The sequence below is a fragment of the Onychostoma macrolepis genome, chromosome 07 (assembly GCF_012432095.1).
Source record: "Onychostoma macrolepis isolate SWU-2019 chromosome 07, ASM1243209v1, whole genome shotgun sequence".
In the NCBI taxonomy this organism is placed as follows: Eukaryota; Metazoa; Chordata; class Actinopteri; order Cypriniformes; family Cyprinidae; genus Onychostoma; species Onychostoma macrolepis.
The window spans coordinates 31,506,410-31,519,899 of NC_081161.1; the positions used below are offsets into that span (position 1 = coordinate 31,506,410).

At 37.7% G+C, this 13,490-nt stretch overlaps 3 protein-coding genes across 3 annotated transcripts; 1 reads left to right on the top strand and 2 right to left on the bottom strand.

The window, feature by feature from the left end:
• Positions 1 to 87: 87 nt before the first annotated feature.
• Positions 88 to 6,405, bottom strand: slc38a8b (solute carrier family 38 member 8b). Its single transcript, XM_058782840.1, has 10 exons — positions 5,192 to 6,405; positions 3,915 to 4,113; positions 3,615 to 3,768; positions 3,323 to 3,427; positions 3,161 to 3,218; positions 2,863 to 2,977; positions 2,603 to 2,750; positions 2,309 to 2,508; positions 1,681 to 1,732; positions 88 to 1,487 (listed from the first exon to the last, which is right to left on the bottom strand). Exons 1-10 carry the CDS (start codon positions 5,387 to 5,389, stop codon positions 1,385 to 1,387), a joined length of 1,332 nt encoding a protein of 443 aa, XP_058638823.1. The 5' UTR covers positions 5,390 to 6,405; the 3' UTR covers positions 88 to 1,384.
• Positions 6,406 to 7,447: 1,042 nt separating this feature from the next.
• exosc6 (exosome component 6) lies at positions 7,448 to 8,713 on the top strand. Its single transcript, XM_058782843.1, has one exon. It carries the CDS (start codon positions 7,773 to 7,775, stop codon positions 8,583 to 8,585), a length of 813 nt encoding a protein of 270 aa, XP_058638826.1. The 5' UTR covers positions 7,448 to 7,772; the 3' UTR covers positions 8,586 to 8,713.
• Positions 8,714 to 9,271: 558 nt separating this feature from the next.
• Positions 9,272 to 12,872, bottom strand: tmppe (transmembrane protein with metallophosphoesterase domain). Its single transcript, XM_058782841.1, has 5 exons — positions 11,795 to 12,872; positions 11,318 to 11,428; positions 10,346 to 10,511; positions 10,100 to 10,239; positions 9,272 to 9,988 (listed from the first exon to the last, which is right to left on the bottom strand). Exons 1-5 carry the CDS (start codon positions 12,510 to 12,512, stop codon positions 9,798 to 9,800), a joined length of 1,326 nt encoding a protein of 441 aa, XP_058638824.1. The 5' UTR covers positions 12,513 to 12,872; the 3' UTR covers positions 9,272 to 9,797.
• Between the last annotated feature and the right edge of the window lie 618 nt (positions 12,873 to 13,490).

The following is a 13,490-nucleotide window of genomic DNA, read 5'->3' on the forward strand; positions in this document are numbered from 1 at the left end:
TCGGTTCACTTGGTCGTGTCCGCGAGATGTTATGTTGAAGGAATGACATATTTTTTATTGTGGCCACGAGTTCAATGCGTAAACAAACCTGCGTGACCATAGCAACCCGGGATTATCCGGGATGGATTCATTAATATTTTATTTAGAATTAAGAAATTATTATATTAATTATAGAAATTACATTATTAAATTATTACCATGCCTACCGTACTGTATTACGTGCCATAGTCAGCATTCAAATGAAGTTTATCATGGAATGTTACATAAAGTAAAATAGGCCCACAAGAAAACATTTATCCATCCCACAGTCTTGTAAATCCATCGTCTTTTTCCCGTAATATTTGTATATTATTATTAGCCTATTGTTATTGGTTATATTCTGATATTCATTTTTTCACCCTTCATTTCGATCTCTTTACTTAACGTTCTGAACTGTAAATAAGCCTACTGTAAGTGCTCGACATGCCAATAAAGCTTTGATTACGCTGACTGGAATTTTTACTGGAATGCAGTTTAAATCGAACATAGAATATTTCATTTTATAGTAATAGACCATAATTACAAATACTATATTTTCGTTGAGGAATTAATCATTCACGTAATTTCATTTGTAAATGAAAACACAACACGCTCATTTATCATCACACACGGTCATAAATACAATCATAAAGTCAAAACTTTATTGGCATAATTGTCAAGCGTTCACAGTATTTGTAAAATATAGGCTAGCAAATATAGCATAATTACACAAAACGTTAACTAGGTAAAGCGATACACCAAATTGAAAGGGGAAATTAATAAGCATATAACAAATATAAAAATATACCCCTATAAGTTAATGTATTATTATTATTATTATTATCGTTTAATGTTAATAAAAATGTTTTATGATAATATCTGATAATCCCGGGGTACTATGGTCACGCAGGTTTGTTTACGCATTGAACTCGTGGCCACAATAAAAATATGTGGTTCCCTGAACATAACATCTCGAGGCCAAGACACAAGTGAACCGACCATGTCACCTCGCGGGCACCGTAGTATTCATATACTTCAATATTCAAAATTCATTCCATATAACACATTTAAATAAATCTACTCTTCTTGTCTAAACCTACACAATATAATAAATATATAGCCTAAACGAAAATCCTCCAACACATTTTCTTAGTCACACACGCACAAACACACACAACATATCAAACTGAGCAGTAACAGGAATACAAGCATAAGGCACTGTGGTGTGATATTTTCTTCTAAAAAGTATGTAGTTGCTACTCTTCCCCAGTTTCAAGTATCATACTGTTTATCATTCATCAATCAAATATATAAACACATTTTGGCAAGACAATGATATTCCAAATAATGAAGACCATGACGAAGATTAAAATTTGTGCGTCAGCTCCATAACAGCTATAGTTGTGCTCTGGCCAAAGATAAAGGCTCCAGTAACGACAGTCACCACACCCCACCCTGTCAAGAGAGCTCTGGAAGGAACAAACAAACAAAATGAATTAAAGAAAGTGTTGTAAAAGGGAGAAAGTAATTAAAAACTATATTTTTAGACACACCATAAATATATTAAAGCAGCTAGAAGTTAATAAGAGACCAGAGGAAATGGCCAGGAAATTAAAATAACTTGACTTGGCTCTCCTTAAACATACATAAGATGTTACACACCTCATCCTGTGATTTATAGGCTCTGTCTGCATGGCAAAAATGAGACACAGCCCTAAAAATAAATAAATAAACATTTGGTCAATCATCTCACAGTCTGTTTGAATGTGTATCTACACTATCGTTCAAAAGCTTATTTTTCCCCCAAAGAAATTAATACTTTTATTAAGCAAGGATGCATTAAATTATTTAAAATTTAATATTTTTACATTGTTACAAAAGATTATATTTCAAATAGATGCTGTTCTTTTAAACTTTCTATTCATCAAAGTATTCTGACAAAATGTATCATAGCTTTCACAAAAATATTAAAAATAGTGATAATAATAAGAAATGTTTCTTGAACACCAAATCAACATATAAGAATGATTTCATATAAGATGATGGATCATATGACTCAAAGTAATGGCTGCTGAAAATTCAGCTTTGCCAACACAGGAATAAAAGAGTCCAATGAAATGTATTATTATTCCACAATATTACAGTTTTTACTGTATTTTTGATCAAATAAATGCAGCCTTGGTGAGCAAAAATATTAATAAATCTTACCGACCCCAAACTTTTGAACGGTAGCATATGTATGCATGCTTGTGTGTTGGTGAGATTGTAATGGTTTAATTGAGTGTCTCACCAGGAAAAATAAATATAAAGAAAGCGCTAATTCCCCCGATGACGCTGATGACCTCACTCATGTCTGGTACGCAGATGGCGATGAGGAGAGTCACAGTGATCCAGAGAATTGTTAGAACCAGACGGCACCGACTCTCAAACACAGATGTAATTATTGCCCGTCGTTCCCAAAAGCGCAATATTTGAGTTAGAATCACTGACCTGTGAACAAGACGCAATCATTGACACATGAGTGTGTGTACACAGCGTGTGTGTGTAGGGAGCTATATGCACATTTATTTGAGGTTTACGGTACCTTCCCAGCAGCAGTATTATAGGATAGATAGTGATGATTGAAATCCCAAACAGCAGCCTAGCAATAATCATCACTACATCATTTCCAGGATATGACATCAGGATATCTGAGGCTACTTCCCGTCCAAATGTAAGAAAACCAAACACACCTGCCATATTGCAACAAAGTGTCAGTCTCTTATTTAAAACTCAAAACCTTCCTGGGAAATATTTAAAATAACAACACTATAGATAACAATGAGCTCTACAAATATGACTCACCTGTGAGAGTATAAATAAGCAGGCAAAAAATCATAGAAGTGACTGAGATGAAAATCCAGTGTGTAATCTTTTTGTTTTCCATGCTGCTGTATATAGCAATACAAGCTTCATGACACTAAAATATAAAAAAAGATTACAGTTTATGAGCTTTCAGTAATCACAACAGTCAAAAGTACAACACAGAAATTTGCACAAAAAGTTTGCACCATTGATTTCAAGAAATAATAATTTTATCTCTGCACAGAAATAATATCTGCATAATTATTGTTATCTAATATATTTTTTTAGAGAATCTGACCTGGAAACCAAAACAGATAGTAGGGACCACACTGAACATGGAGGCCCACGAGTCCAGTCTGTTACAAATAACCCAAACAAACCATTGATATTAAACTCTAATATGAATAATATATACATGAACTCAACTTTATGGAAAACATGTTCTTAACATATAACTCACCCTTGACTGTGCTCTGGTGTGAGGTCTGCTGTGTGCTCATCTTTTAGGTAATATTTTGCGATTATAGATACACTCAGGTATGTAGCAGCCAAAGTTCCCAATACACTGGACACAAAGCATTAAACACAAAGAAACATTAAGAGTTAATGATGGATACGGCAGGTTAAAGTGGGACAGAGGTGAGAGATTGAGGGAAATATGCAGTACCTTTCACTAGACATTAAAAAGGCTAGAAGGTGGTATAAAAAAAGATTTAGGGAGTAGCAGATATATGTGTCAGCTTTTAACACACCTGGTGTATTTCTGGATGCCGATCTCTTTGGGTACAGAGAGTGGAAGGATGATAATGAGGCACATGACAAAGAGTGCAAAACGGTGGTCTGTGTACCAGTGATATGGCATCTCTCCTGTATTTCCCGTCACTGTCTCGTACAGAGACAGACACACTGAAACACACAGACACTTATGTTCAAAAGGGTAAAAGATCCTTTTGTGTCTTAGTCATGTGTATATATACACATTCAACTGTTACAGTTACTCACACTGAAACATAATGACTCATATTGAACAACACAAAGCACACACAACTTACGCTTATCCAGCTGATCCTGCACAACCACCAAAAAGGCCACAGAGATCATGAAGAGGTTGAAAACAAAGCAGATCTCACACAGATGGCCGATCCTCTGTCCACACACCTCGCGTACCACATCATGATACGTCTTCTGCCGACTGATTGATGAGGCGTAGCCAAGAATGACCAACCCACTTATGAGAAATACCAGAGACACCTGAGAAGGAGAGAAAAATGTTCAATTGCTTTAAGCCTCACAATCTTCATATTCTTGTTCAGCTGTATCCTCATAAGCACTGTTGTATAAGGCTTTATATGGGCTGCTTTTTACTAAAAGTTCCTTGCACATTAAACAACATAGTTTCCTTTAAAAAACCTACCATGTTTTTTTTTTTTGCTGCTTAATATTTTTGTGGAAATTGTGATGCACTACCATTCAAAAGTTTGGGGTAAGTAAGATAAAATAATAATAATAATAATAATAATAATAATAAAATAAATAAATACTTTGTTCAGCAAGGAGGACACACTAAATTGATCAAAGTGACAATAAAGACATTTATAATGTTACAATAGTTTTCTATTTTAAATAAATGCTGTTCATTAAACTTTCTATTCCTCAGAGAATACTGAAAAAACTATTACTAAAGGATTACTAAAATGGTTTTAACATAAGAAGAACAGAGCCCAAATCAGCACATTAGAATGATTTCTGAAGGATCACGTGACACTGAAGACTGGACTTACGACTGCTGAAAATTCAGCTTTGCCATCACAGGAATATATTACATTTGATAACATAATAAAATAGAAAGCAGTTATTTTAAACTGTAATAATATTTTACAGTATTACTGTATTTTGATCACAAACATAGCCATACCGAATAAGAGATTTCTCTTCAAAGTCATTAAAAAATCTTAATCAAAACTTTTGACCAGTAGCTACTGAATGTATTATTAATATCTCAAAGGATGATTAAAAATATCACACAAATCCTTGCACAGCAAGATCAGATGTATAGGCCTACAAGTTTTCAGTGGTTTAAGATTGGCCTAATCTTTCCATAACTGATATGAAAAAAAAAAAAAAAAAAGTGCATATATAAAATAATTTGGAGAAGAAAAAAAAAAAGATAAACCAGCCTAAATTTGGTTGTTGGTCGCTCACTCAGCTGGATTAGCTGGATGGCCAATTGGTCTTCCAGCCTGACAAGTTATTTTTGTTGTTGTAGGATTATACCTGTGCGCGAGCCTAGAGCAAAAATGACTTAACACCTATCAGAATTACAACGCACCATCTCCACAGTGATGGCTGTGTTCACGCCGCCAGCCTTCTCAAAAGCCCATGGAAAGTTAAGGAGTCCCGCGCCGAGGGCTGATTTGAGCATGATGAAAATGGCCCCAAACGATCCGAGTCGCGGTACGTCCGAACCCCGCGCAGGCCTGGACAGCAGACTGATGCTGCGTATACTCTCCCGGGCCAGTTCCTCCATGCTCGGTGCGAAAGACGAAAATGATCACAATTCTCCAGGTCTGTTGTATTCTAATACGAAAACGACTTGGAAGCTTCCCTTTGGAGCGTTATGTGTCCAAAGCATCCGTGGTATAGTGAGTGAGGCCGTCTCAAGTAAGACCCCTTAAAAATGTCATCCCAAGGTGAGAAATATTGTATAGACTTGCTAGCATTTGTAACGGTGGGTTCCGAGTCTAAATGATTGTTTTTCTAAAGATGCATTTTAGGAGGAATTTGCATCTGATTTCACACAGGAGCGACTACTTCAGCTTCTTTATCAAACGAGACCCTCGTTTTGTCTACAACAGGAGGAATTCGGTGTTATTTTGTAAAGTGCAGCGCCATGGCAAATTAATTAGTGCTCGTCTTGCGACTCTGTTCGAACCCTTTAAACAAACATTCATTTGAAGCGCTATTACTTGAGGCACGTGCCTCTTAAAGGGAACTTCAATTGTGAACTTCAATTTATTTTTTCCACTAGGCCTACACTGAAAACAATTTGGAGTAGGATTTACTTGAAAAAAGTTAGGAAAGTTTTTTCACTTAGAAAATGTGAGTAATTTCAATAGAATTCCCAAGTAAAAACTAAACACAAAGAACTGTAGCTTTAATTAGAAAATCTCAAGTAAAGTTTACTTGGAATCTCCCAGTAAATTGTATTGACTGTTTGTTTATATATTTTACTACACAATAATCCTAGTTATCTTATTTAAAATTACCAAAGAAAATAAGTAAATTTAACATTGCTAGTTAGAGTTTGATGAGTAATTTCTACGTAATTATTTTAAGTTAAGTCGGCCATTTTCAAGTACATTTCACTTAGTCACGGTTTATAAACTTCACTCAAACAACATAGCACTAAATATAACCATGCTATTAAAGCGTGTGGTTAATTTACGCACATATAAATAAACAAATAGACAGCTTGTTATCCTTTCTAAGATAATATGTCCACTCCATAGAATTATTACTCAAATGAACTCAGAGACATCAATACTTGGTACACCATACACAATGATGGTAACAATCAGTGGTTATTGTTTGAGTATGAATGGGTCATTTTGAGTAGAAAATGAACTCCATATGTCACAAAATAGTAAGTTACTAAACCTAACCTCAAAAGCTACCATAAAACAGTGTAAATACAACTCAAAAACAGTGAAGTGTGTAACCTTTTTAATTATTCATGCCCCAGTGCATGATGGGAAAAACGGTATCATAACTTTGGTATTTACTTAAAGAATCCTTGTAAACATAACAAACAATTTCAGGTAAAATATACTTATAAGTTCACATTTTAATTTCTACAAGCATAAATTGAGTACTAATATAGATTTTACTCCTTTTTTTTTATTCTTGCCTGAACTAAATAATTTCATGTAGAAATTACAATTGTTTTTATGTAGTATTTACTTCAGCACAAAATCATTTTTATCAGTGTATATTCGGATTTGTAAAGCATAGGCTATTAACTTAATTTATTAATGGTGTGGAGGCTCTCTGTTAGGCTACTTTTAAAAAGCCATTATCCGATTCCATAAAAGAGCATGTCTATATTGCAAATATATATTAAAATTTCATTTAAAACTGTAAAATTGCAAATAGCTAGTGTAAATATATAGAAAGAATAGTCTGTCTGTGTATTTACGTTACATTTACATTAAATATTGTACAGAGAAAAAAAAGAAGAATAGGCTGCATTCCGGAATAAGCGTTATTTCGTTTTTCTTTTCTTTTTTTAAGTTTAAACAAAGCAATGTTATGGAAGTTCACAAAGCAGGTAGGTGAAGCAAATGAAGTAGGTCTAAATCAGTGATACTCAAATCTGGCTCGCGAGATCCACTTTCCTGCAGAGTTTAGCTCCAACCCTGATCAAACTCATCTACCTGTGGTTTTCTAATGATCCTGAAGACATTGATTAACATGCTCAGGTGTGTATGATTAAGGTTCGATCTAAACTCTGCAGGAAAGTGGATCTCGCGAGTCAGATTTGAGTATCCCTGGTCTAAATAATAGCTAGGCTGTTTGTGAACTTCCAGAATTTGTGACATGGCTATAATACAGAGTTTGTTATATATACACAACATGTAAACTAGACATATAGGCTATGCATTCAGATAGTCTGAACAAACATTTTCTCGTGTGGTTTATAAAAATGCGAATAATACGCAGCAAAATATAACTTTGAAATGAAACGCATCCCAAACTGCCTTACCTCAAAATCTCGCTGTGCGTCATGTTACGCCTATCCGAAAGATGGCGGTAGAGCGTAATCATCCTGGCGCTTTTGATTCCTCGAGCAAGACTTGAACAGTTTCGCTCCTGAGAAGTAATGTTCCCGTAAACACGTGGGTTTATAGAAAATGCCTGTTGACACAAAACGTATCCGTGGACCGGAGGAATCGCAGTCCCCGCTTCTCTTTCTTTCTCCAGACAAAGCTCCCAAGGCCAGCGGCAGGCAAGGCGTCAGGGGGAATGGAGAAGTGCGGCCGGTGTTCGCGCGCTGCGGGCTGATCAGCCAGGCTAAAGGCTCTGCGTATCTCGAGGCTGGCAACACCAAGATTATATGCTCGGTTTACGGGCCGAGAGAAATTGAACGCAAGGACGAAACAGACATGAAAACCGGTCGCCTTGTTTGTGACTTTAGGCTCGCGCCGTTTTCATGTCTAAAACGGGGTGCTTGGATCCAAGGCAGCGAGGAAAGAGATCTGTCCCAGACTCTGCTGGAGAGCTTGCAGCCAGGGGTTTGCCTACACAGATACCCGCGCTCTCAGATTGAGGTCAATGTCATGGTTCTGGAGAACGACGGCTCGATCCTCGCGCATGCGGTAACATGCGCCTCTATGGCCCTGGCGGATGGCGGTATTGAAATGTATGATGTGGTGTTGGGTTGTGCGCTGCGGCAGAATGGAAACACGTGTCTGGTTGACCCATCATACTCAGAGGAGTGCGGGAGCTGGCAGGAGGGTTACGGGGAGAACCAGGGCTGTGTCACCGTGGCTCTGCTTCCCAATCTGAATCAAGTGTCTGGTCTGAATGCGGACGGAGAGATGCGGGAAGACACACTGGCCGATGCTGTGAGAACCTGCATGGATGGCTGTCACAAACTCTATCCGGTGCTACAGCAAGCTCTGACGCGGGCTGTGAAGAAGAAAGCTCCTCCACCCGAAAAATAGACTTTTACTTGCCACAAACCTCAAGTTTTGTTTTGGGCAAAATAAATGTAAATGTATTGTTTATGTGCATCGCTTATCATACTTTCTACACTTAAGAGTAGTACTAATAAAATAAACGTATCTGAAGTTGCAAATATTTTCTATTATTTCTTCATTCCACAAGTGTTGCAGTTTTTGTATGAGGTAGGTATGGTTGCAAATATGTGACCCTGGACTACAAAACCAGTCATAAGGGTTAATTTTTTGAAATTGAGATTTATACATCATCTGAACACTGAATAAATAAGCTTTCAAATGATGTATGATTTGTTAGTATAGTACGATATTTGGCTGAGATGCAACTAATTGAAAATCTGCAATCTGAGGATATAAAAAATAAAAATACTGAGAAAATCGCCTTTAAAGTTGTCCAAATGAAGTTCTTAGCAATGCATATTACTTATCAAAAATTAAGTTTCGGTATATTTACAGTAGGAAATTTACAAAATATATTCATGGAACATGATCTTTACTTAATATCCTAATGATTTTTGGCATAAAAGAAAAATTGATAATTTTGACCCATACAATGTATTGTTGGCTATTGCTACAAATATACCTGGGCTGCTTATTAGTTTTGTGGTCCAGTGTCACCAACATGCAGCTCACATGGCATTTTTAGAAAAGATGCATTTTGAGATTGGTGATTTGGTATAGTAATAACCTTTAATCAAAACTTTTATCACAACAGATAATTAATGAAGTCCCTGATTGACTCGCACAAATGTGACAGTCGAAACAGTGCACTGAATTAATTTTGATTGTAATGAAATGTCATTAAAACTGATGAAAGGGGCCTGAGTAAAACAGTAAAAATACATCTGGTAATTAAAAAAAACTGGCACTTTTGGAATGTGAATATTCAAATATTAAAGTGCTTGGATTTTTAGCATGTTTTGGCAAACAAATTACAATACCACATTAAGAAAATAGATGGCAACTAAAATGTGTAAAATGTGTCTCATTCTCTATAGTAAAACAGACCTGTTGTAAGATTGCTCAAGCAAATTGTAGTGCAAACTGTAGTATATTTGACCGATTTAGCGCATAATTATGCATACATTACTATGTAATACATGTATAACTGTGTGACAGCATGCAGGGAAATGAGGTAATGAACATATATGAATGAGATTTGTTTGTTTGATCCCTGCACCCCACAGTGTGAGGCTCTCAAGCACGTTTCAATATTATGTTTGTAATTTCTGAATGGCTTGCAATTCTCATCGGAATGCCATAATGACCAGTTCCAGGGGTCACGTAGACCATAGTGTGTTCAGAGACCCGGTAGAGTCCACAGAAAAATGGATTCATCAGGAATGCCAGGATGGTGAGAGGGAACAGCTGACCAGCGTGTGTGTGACCTACACAAATGCAAAATTGCATTTTGAGTCCAGGAGAGGACAGAAATTAAGCTTCAGCAGCATACTCCTGCATTTTCACTTAACAAAATAATTTGATTGATATTTACATACCTGAGAGTACCAGACTGATGTCTGGCCGTTGCTGGAGGGCCTGTTTGGCAGCATGAGGCTGATGTGCAAGAAGAATAATAGGACTCTCTGCGCTGCAGCCACTGAGAGCTTTCTCAACATCCATGCCATGGCCTGGGTATCTTTAACCAAAGCAACACCATGAACATGAGCCCAGTACAAAGCACATTATGCATCAGATTTGTATGTATTCAAATGAGCCTGACAATGACATCAGTGTGGACTGACCGAAGCATGCGGGCCTCGAGGTCATCAATGCCAGCAAGGCAAATCCAGTCTTGTGTTTGTTCAGGACGGAACACTTTTGCATGGCTGTTATGAAGAGCCTGAATCCCCATTGACTGCAAGAGCTCAAACCAGCCTTCAACATCGGCAGTGTAGTAGTCATGATTGCCTGAAAGTCACACCAAAATGAACGTGAAGATGTGCACAAAATGTTCATTTACATCCTTTTCACAAGTTCACACTTCCATATAATAAACAGAGTAAAGGTTATTCGTATTTGGAGTTCTGTCCAAGCGGAGGGTTCCGAGCTTGGAATTTTGGCCTGAACCCAGAGTACCCCCCCACAGGTTAGGATAGGGTTAGTTGTAAGTGCGGAGATAGGGTGTTGGAGGGATGCTGGAAAACTGTCAAGGAACAGATGTAAGTCTGTTGTGTATACATGCACCCCTTATCTTGTTAACTGGGTTGATTACTGATTGTGCTCCTCTCGTATTAATTAGGTTAATTATCTGAACTTGCTCCTCCCGAACTTTGTTAAAGGGGTCACCTAAATGCGTTTATGTTTGTGCGAATCATTCGTGATCCAGCTTCACCTACAGAAGAAGTGAGTATAAGGTTTTATTAAAGAATCTTTGCAAATCGCCTTTCCTAATGTGCTAGTTAGCAAGTTTCATGATGATTGTGGATAAAGCTTACCATCTCTCAGAGAACTGCTCGTCGCCCCATGGAGGAGAGGGGCGGGGTGAGCAGAGCTCTTAAGCATTTAAAGGGACATGCAATGAAACGGCTCGCTATGAACAGAACTGTTTTTGACAGGGAAAAAAGGGTGTTGTTTTTTTACCACTTCCATTGAGAAAGTTTAACCAAAGTATGTTATAGACTTTTCATTAAGACCTTAAAGAATCATATCAACTTGTAGAAAAGGGGCATCCGATGAAATAAAACATCATGTATCAAACAGCTACTAAGACAGACCTGTAGCAAAATAGGAGCCCAGTCGAGCCTTCATCTGTCCCAGTGGTTCTGCAGCACTCCTCAATCGACTCACCTGAGAGTCAGTCAGATCACCGACAATCACCACCACATCTACAGCATCAAACACAAGGAGTAAAATTCAATATCAGGTACATGTTAAAGGCATAGTCCACCCAAAAAAATGAAAATTCTGGCGTCATTTGCATGTAGTTACTAACCTGTAACACTCACTTTATGTTGAACAAAGATATTTAGATTTTTTTTTTAATACAATGGAAGTAAATGGGAATGGATACAGTTTGGTTACCAACACTCTTAAAAATATCTTTAGGTTCAACAGAAGAAAGACAGTCATGCAGGTTTGAAATGACACATGAGGGAGAGTAAAAGATGACACCATTTTAATTTTGGGGTGTGCTATCCATTTAACACGTTAAAGATTGCACTGATACCATATAGTTGTATAATTGTAATTACCTGGGTTCAGCTCATTCACCATAGTCACAATGCGCTGCAGTTTGGAGCGGCCTACTGTAGGTCCCAGATGTATGTCGGACAGAAGCACCAACCTGAGCCCGTTCAAAGACTCAGGGAGCTTCTCTACTGGGATCTCCACCTCAATAACTCGTGGAGGCTGGGCTGCATTTACCAACCCATACACTGCAAGTATTGCTGTTAATATCATTGCCAACACTATATGACTGACTGATCCGCCAGCGACCGCATCCTCTCCTCCTCGGTTGCGGGAGAGCAGCCTGCGAAGGCGGGTAAGGCAGCCAAAAAGAAACAGGAAGAACAGTAGGATGACATAAATGCCCAAACAGGAGAAACTCAGCAATGATAACCAGTGTGGCTCAGTGTCCACGAGGAAAAACATGCATAGGTAGCTCCCGTGCACCAGAGTAAGAAACAGCAGGACAAGAAGACGCCAACATCTCTGCGGGACAGAAGGTGCACCTCTGGCTCCGCACAGCCGCCGCACCACACGCTTCCATATGTAGAGAGAGCCGAGGAGCAGCAGGGAGTTGATGAAGAGGACAAACTGAACGCGAAACAACGAAGCGCGAGTGTTTTTGTCCACCCGCTCTGAGATTAATGTTCTAGATATAAGCATAGAGAAAAAAACAACTCCCGATGCTATTCCTGCTTTCCCCTCGGCGGAGAGGCGCCCAAATCCAAACATACTGACCGTCATGTGCTCGGCCTCTGACCCCGGCACTATACTGCATTCATTCTTATGACAGCACGGTATAACTTATAAGAACGATAAAAGAGCTACTCATACCTGTGAATTCATTTGAGTCATTCTCTAAACTGGGGCATGAGAGAAATACCCAAAACTACTTCCGCAGACAAAGACGTGTGACGGCTGCTATGATAACAACATGAAGAATACTGTTGCGGTTTCCACTAGAGAGGGCATACAGACATTGCTACACACTCAAGCTTGATAAACGTCCACTACACAATTCGCGATCGTGTAAACAAATTAAATATAAACACGTAGGTCTTTTGACAGCGTCTCTTGTCTGCGTGACAAGTGTGTGCGGTAATATCATTGGCTCATCACATTACAGGGGCGTGGCTAATGTGACGCTCTTAATTCTGATTGGAAAGGACCTCTATATTATTAACATGAATATTTTGAGTAATGTAGGCCTATTAGGTTGCAACTTTTTTTGTTACATTAAAACACCATTTCCTACCGTAGTTTGTGGTTTTGTAATAATTGTTCAGTATCTTACTTAAAACGTTATCATCTAAGAATGAGCTGTTTGCTACATTTATAACCAATGTTTGCTACATTTTTGTAACCAACTAACACTCCATTTCTGTTCTTTTTTTTTTTTTCTTTTTTTTTTTTCAGTTTTGAAGCTATTTATTTATTTAGCTCAGATAACTTATGGGTTTGATAATGTGATATAGCAAAATTATTTTCTAATAATAATGATAAAAGTGAAAAAAAATATATATATACACAAAGTTGAAGTTCTTGAAGGAAAAATGTTTTCATGCTGTCTTTGTGATGACTCAATACTTAATACACACAGTGTCAAATGTATACATGCAAAACAGCATTTATATTTTAAGAATGGGGTCCCTCACAAGGCAATCATCTGTGACCCTGGACCACAAAACCAGTCATAAGGGTCAATTGTTTTTTTAAAATTGA

Bases quoted from the DNA above. Each gene is read 5' to 3' on its own strand.
- slc38a8b (XM_058782840.1), bottom strand. From the start codon at position 5,389: ATGGAGGAACTGGCCCGGGAGAGTATACGCAGCATCAGTCTGCTGTCC. The intron at 2,751-2,862 runs GTGAGTCATATT...GCAATATGGCAG, and splicing joins GCTTATTTATACTCTCACAG to GTGTGTTTGGTTTTCTTACA. The intron at 2,509-2,602 runs GTACCGTAAACC...TCTTGTTCACAG, and splicing joins ATAATACTGCTGCTGGGAAG to GTCAGTGATTCTAACTCAAA.
- exosc6 (XM_058782843.1), top strand. From the start codon at position 7,773: ATGCCTGTTGACACAAAACGTATCCGTGGACCGGAGGAATCGCAGTCC.
- tmppe (XM_058782841.1), bottom strand. From the start codon at position 12,512: ATGACGGTCAGTATGTTTGGATTTGGGCGCCTCTCCGCCGAGGGGAAA. The intron at 10,512-11,317 runs GTCTGTCTTAGT...TGTGACTTTCAG, and splicing joins GGGCTCCTATTTTGCTACAG to GCAATCATGACTACTACACT. The intron at 9,989-10,099 runs GTATGTAAATAT...GCATTTGTGTAG, and splicing joins CATCAGTCTGGTACTCTCAG to GTCACACACACGCTGGTCAG.